The 6441-nt window shown below is 39.9% G+C and overlaps 1 protein-coding gene across 3 annotated transcripts in view; it reads left to right on the top strand.

The window, feature by feature from the left end:
• DENND5B (DENN domain containing 5B) overlaps positions 1-6441 on the top strand; it is a 190298-nt gene that overhangs the window by 132960 nt on the left and 50897 nt on the right. For all 3 annotated transcript variants that reach the window (XM_017851477.1, XM_017851476.1, XM_017851478.1), the window contains one exon: positions 3571-4107. In XM_017851477.1, coding sequence (XP_017706966.1) covers positions 3571-4107 — 537 coding nt within the window. The remainder of the gene's footprint in view (positions 1-3570; positions 4108-6441) is intronic.

Here is a 6441-nt window from a genome sequence, read left to right as displayed (position 1 = left end):
TTTTTTTGAGACGGAGTCTCACTCTGTTGCCCAGGCTGGAGTGCAGTGGCACCATCTGAGCTCACTGCAACTTCCACCTCCCAGGTTCAGCTATTCTCTTGCCTCAACTTCCTGAATAGCTGGGATTACAGGTGCACGCCACCACACCTAGCTAATTTTTGTATTTGCAGTAGAGATGGGGTTTCACCATGTTGGCCAGGCTGGTCTTGAACTTCTGACCTCAAGTGATCCACCCACTTCGGGCTCCCAAAGTGCTGGGATTACAGGCATGAGCCGCTGTGCCCTGCCACTTTTGTTGTTGTTTTGTTTTTGAGACGGAGTCTTACTCTGTCGCCTGGGCTGGAGTGCAGTGGCGTGATCTCAGCTCACTGCACCTCTGCCTCCTGGGTTCAAGTGATTCTCCTGCCTCAGCCTCCCCAGTAGCTGGGATTACAGGCGCCTGCCACTACACCCAGCTTATTTTTTGTATTTTTAGTAGAGGCGGGGTTTCACCATGTTGGTCAGACTGATCTCAAACTCCTGACCTCGTGATTCGCCCACGCTGGCCTCCCAAAGTGCTGGGATTACAGGCATGAGCCACTGAGCCCAGCCCACTTTTGTTGTTTTTAATAGGAAGTAAGTAGTTACATATCATGAAGGCTTGTGAGTAGTGTTGATAAGTAGAAATATTTAGTCCTAAAGCAATGTCACATTGAGGTGTTAAGTAAATTTTTATCATGCAATACTCCTCTGAATTTTTTTTAATTTAATGGTGTTAAAAGTGAGAAGCAACTTATCAGAATGCCCTATTATAGAGTTCTTGTTTATTTTGGAGAAAGGGCTTCTTTTTAGTTTTCTTCAATACATTTTCATAACACAGTTTGTATTTCCTGTTCTACTTTGTGATAATCAAAGCCCCAGCTTGGGCCCTTCCTAAGCAGACATAGGAGACTTTTTTGTGGGATCATGAAGACAGACCAGTAGCTGTGGTGTTGGAACTCCTACCTTGTAGTACACTTTCAGCTCAGCAGTGATTTCATGACCATAATAAGCTTTAAAATTTCAGAAAATATATCATTTTCCCTTTTCATAGGAGGAAGAGAGGGATAGAAAAAGGTAGTAGGAGGGCATTAATGAAGGGAGTAATACAAAATCTAAGTGGTGGGAGGTTGTTGGTTAACATTTAGATTAGCAAATTAGTAAATTTTTTCTTCTGTTTTAAAGATACTGAATCATCCATTCAAATTATGTGACCTTCCATTTAAACCTTTCAGTGTAAAGAATGGTATAGGCCGGCCGGGCGCAGTAGCGCACGCCTGTAATCCCAGCACTTTGGGAGGCTGAGGCAGGTGGATTACAAGGTCAGGAGTTCAAGACCAGCCTGGCCAAGATGGTGAAACCCCATCTCTACTAAAAATATTTAAAAATTAGCCAGGCATGGTGGCGGACACCTGTAATCCCAGCTACTCGGGAGGCTGAGGCAGAGAATTGCTTGAGCCCAGGAGGCAGAGGTTGCGGTGAGCTGAGATCACACCACTGTACTCCAGCCTGGGCGACAGAGCAAGACTCCATCTTAAAAAAAAAGAAAAGGAAAGAAAAGAGAAGAATGCTGTAGGCAGTGCTACTGTCTCAGCAAGATGCGTCATTTCAGCTCTTAATTTATTTAGAGAAAACTACTGACATTGGAGGTGAGGAAAAATATCAAGGAAAGGCCATAAACCACCAGTCTGTTTGAGGGTACACATTTGGAACAGGTGCCAGAAAGTCACCTAACTTCTTTGGCCTCGATTTTTTCATCTGCAAAATTAAAAGGCTGGATTCAAAGATTACATCAGGCTTTAGGAATCATTGTTGATCATCTGGCTTTGAGTGGAGGAAAATCGATTTATTTTATTTTACTTTATTTTATTTTTTATTTTATTTTATTTTTGCCAGAGTCTCGCTGTATTTTGTCCAGGCTGGAGTACAGTGACACCATCTTGGCTCACTGCAGCCTCTGCCTCCTGAGGTCAAGTGATTCTCCTGCCTCAGCCTCCCGAGTAGCTGGGATTATAGGTGCATGCCACCATGCCCAGCTAATTTTTGTATTTTTAGTGGAGACAGAGTTTCACCATGTTGGCCAGACTGGTCTCAAACTCCTGACCTCAAGTCATCCTTCCACCTCAGTCTCCCAAAGTGCTGGAATTACAGGCATGAGGCACCATGCCAGGCCTCATTTTGAGTTTTTATTGAACTTAATTTAGAATTTCAGTATGCTGCTTGCTAATGGGTATCTAACATGAAGAACAAAGATCAAAAGAGAAAACAAAGACCCAACTGGTTGCTTTCCCCCTTCCCCTTACTTTGCCATCTAGATCAAAGAACAGTATGGATTTTCCCCTTGGTGACCTGGGGGTGCGGGAGCCGGGGAGTAAAACACAGTGAAGCTTCCTATTTTGTTTATTGACTTCCACCCCATGTCTTGTGTTCAACCATTAATGTAATCAATATTATTTTTATGTGATGGGCTACAATTTTGGCACCCCACCCCCAATCTAGAAGCACAACCTTCTTTTTTAACTAACAACCTTGTCCTGATGAAGAGAGTGTATACAGTAAAGGTAAAATACTGTTTGGAGTCTACTACAGATGCCTGAGGGATAATCAGAACTTTATGCATATGCTTTGGCCTCTTGAATTTTCTATATCTACTTGAAAAATATTTAAAATATTTATTCAAAATAAATTCCAAATGTGGAGTATAAACAAACTCAAAAAAACATTTCTTCTGATTTCTGTCACCTCTTTTTCTCAGCTCAAAAATATCTTGTGTGAACTCTTAATTATTCAAAGGTTAATCAAGTGCATAGTTATATATGCACTTGCCTATACCACCTCTCTCTGCCTCCTGCGTTAGGTATAATGACTTCTGAAATGGTTTTGCTCTGGGAGGTTCAGTGAATTTTGAGTAAAGTTAAAATTTGTGGATTATCTGTGAATTGGATTGATTTTGCCAGTTTCATCCTATTGGGAGATACTACAGCTGCTGGGTTTTAGTGATTATTGTCAATTCTAAATTACAGATGTTAGAGCAGGGGAGTGACAAAGAAAGTTCAAGTGCATTCAGTGAGCATTTTACCTAATACCATGTATGTGTAAGGTCTTCTGAGTCTGGGCACCCTTACCCACATAGGAATGCCTAATGGATGCCAAATATTAGAAAATCATATTCAAATTATAATATATTGCTGAGACCCAGAGAAAATTATTCATATATATTAAGTATGGTATAAAAATACTCATATAGGGGAAAATGATGGAAAAAGAGGTTATTTTAAAGAATAAGAAATTCTAAACCTTGCAAAGATTAACAAAAGGCGCCATAATCTATGCTTTTGTTTGTAATAGTTGGCAAGGCTTTCTTTTCTTTTTGTAGAAACAAGGTCTTGCCGTGTTTCCCAGTCTTGTCTTGAACTCCTGGGCTCAAGCAGTCTTTTTGCTTTGGCCTCCCAAAGTGCTGGGATTATGTGTGAGCCACTGTGGCTGGCAAGAATATTTTAGAACATGCAGTTCCTTTATTTTAAACCTTTCTATTTCATTTTTCTCTTTCAGGCTAATTTGTGTTTTGTGGACATTGACAACCATTTTATTGAGTTGCCTGAAGAATTTCCACAGTTCCCCAATAAAGTGGATTTTATCCAAGAACTCTCTGAAGTTCTTGTTCAATTTGGGATCCCTCCTGAGGGCAGCCTACATTGCAGTGAGAGTACCAGCAAACTGAAGAATATGGTTCTGAAAGACTTGGTCAATGACAAAAAGAACGGCAATGTCTCCACTAATAACATCAGCATGTATGAGTTACTGAAGGGCAATGAAACCATAGCCCGCTTGCAGGCTCTGGCCAAGCGGACTGGTGTGGCTGTGGAAAAAATGGACCTTTCTGCTTCTCTGGGTGAAAAAGACAAGGATTTAAAACTGCAGTGTGAGGAGGCAGAACTAAGGGACTACCAGCTCAATGTACAGCTCCGAGAGGTCTTTGCTAACCGCTTTACACAGATGTTTGCAGATTACGAAGCGTTTGTCATTCAGACTGCCCAGGATATGGAATCCTGGCTGACCAACCGGGAACAGATGCAGAACTTTGACAAAGTAAAAAGAACCATAGTTTTCCTTTTGTGGTTATTAGTGGCTTTATTATTGATTTTTTAAATTTTTAAATTTTTTCTTCTGTGCCTATGCTTATCCATATACTATTGATTTTGTTAACCTTTTTTAAATGCAGACTTTTCATCTTCCAGCCCATTAGGAACTTTGCTTTACCAAGTATTTTTACATTAGATAAAATAATTTTACAAGAAAGCAAATCAACCAGCTCATTGAGCTGGTCATTAAATTGTGTGTTAAATTGCCTGTAATCTCATTTAAAATTTTTCTTTACCTTAAAGGTGCTTAAATTATAGAAACAGGCTGGGTATGGTGGCTCATGCCTGTAATCCCAGCACGTTGGGAGACTGAGGCGGGCGGATCATGAGGTCAGGAGTTTGAGACTAGCCTGACCAATATGGCAAAACCCTGTCTCTACTAAAAATACAAAAAATTAGCCGAGCATGGTGGCACATGCCTGTAATCCCAGCTACTCAGGAGGCTGAAGGCAGGAGAATCACCTGAACCCAGGCAGGGAGGCGGAGGTTGCAGTGAGCCGAGATCACGCCACTGTACTCCGGCCTGGGCAACAGACAGAGACTCCATCTCAAAAAAAAAAAAAAAAAGAAGTTATAGAAACTTACATTTTGCAGGTTTTCCAAATCTGTTAATACTGTTTGACCTTATAACAGTTTTATTTATCTTATTTTATGATCAAATATAGTTAAATAAGCCTACTCCTTTTCTAAGAAATCTATTTATTTAGTCTAGAAATCATTTATTTAGTCTTTATCCTATCAGAAGTCACAACTTGTCCATGTAAAGTTAACAGTTTGGTTTCAGAAGCCAAATTTCTCTATCTCATTCTAAGATCAAAGGAGAAAAAGAGTGACTAAATTAGGTTTTATGACTGTAAGTGTAAAACGGTTCCAAAGATTTTGGAAAGGGAAGTCAGAAAATAATACCAGCTTTCCTTGTCCAGTGATTTCTAAGGGGTACTGGATTCTTCTACCAGTTTTTTTTTCACCTATCTCCCAGATTTTATTTTTCAGACAGGTGCACTTAGGGTTGTATATTAACTATTTTAGGTCACCAGGGTATAGTTTAGTTCTCTGCCTCTGTGATTGCTGAGGTATAATACTTGTATTGGAATGTATCATGGATTTCACTAAGTGGCCTCTCTATGTCATGAAAGGCCTTCTAAAGGGGCTGATGCATTCCAAGAGACTAATTTACAATATTGGAGAATTTTTGGAAATAATTAAAAATTTTCATAAAGGTACATAGTGGCTGGGCATGGTGGCTCACACTTGTAATCCCAACACTAGGAGGTTGAGGCTGGAGGATCATTTGAGGCCAGGAGTGTGAGACCAGCCTAGGCAACATAGCGAGAACTCATCTCTACAAAAAATTTTAAAATTAGCCAGGCACTGTGGTGTGCACCTGTGGTCCCAGTGACTCTGGAGGCTGAGGTGGGATCACTTGAGCCTGGGAAGTTGAGGCTGCAGTGAGCCAAGATGATGCCACTGCACTCCAGCTTGGGCTAGAGAGTGAGACCCTGTCTCAAAAAAATAAAAGATAATTTTTTGACTTCATCAGATATTTTTGCTGTTGGAGGATAATATTGTATGTTGAGCAGTTATGTTTTAGTGTGCTTTGTCTTTCCCCACATCAGACAGGTAATGTGCCAACATGGTAACAAAGTTTGAGGAAGGTATATCTCACACATGAGCATGAAAAGCCAGTTATTACATTTATATACTACGAAAGCATCCTGGTGCACTTATGTTTGAGAAAACTTCTTTAATATTAACAAGACTTCACTTCTTTAACTGTATGCCCTTAGGTTCCTTTCTCATTACTCAACAATTTTGCATGCTTTTTCCTTTCTGTCTTAGAACTAATCTGTGTATATCCATGGTTTATCCTTGGGGCAATTCAAATTCTTACCTAAATGAAGCCCTGATACTTCCTTCCTCATCTTTATGTAGCCTCAAACTATATAAATGGGATTCTTTTTATATAACCCCTAAAGAAATGAAAATTTTCTGTTGGATTCCAGAAGGCTTGTAATTACCTTCACTAGGAAAATTTGTAGGACATACTAGTCCTACAAGCCAAATCTTTGATGACCTAAAATTTTATAGTCTGTGAGGGTCTGAATATCAAAAGCCAGATCTTTGGCCCACTTTTTTTAAAAAAAGGCTATTTGATGTATGAAAAGTAAAATGTTTATTGGTGGAGGTGAACTGATTTCTAGAGACTACTGTGAATCTCTGTGGTTATTTGGATTTATGTTTATACACCTGAACTATGGAACTACTTAAAGTGAATAAGTGG

The sequence above is a fragment of the Rhinopithecus bieti genome, unplaced genomic scaffold (assembly GCF_001698545.2).
Source record: "Rhinopithecus bieti isolate Rb0 unplaced genomic scaffold, ASM169854v2 scaffold_34397, whole genome shotgun sequence".
Lineage (NCBI taxonomy): Eukaryota > Metazoa > Chordata > Mammalia > Primates > Cercopithecidae > Rhinopithecus > Rhinopithecus bieti.
This window is presented reverse-complemented; position numbering and strand designations above follow the sequence as displayed.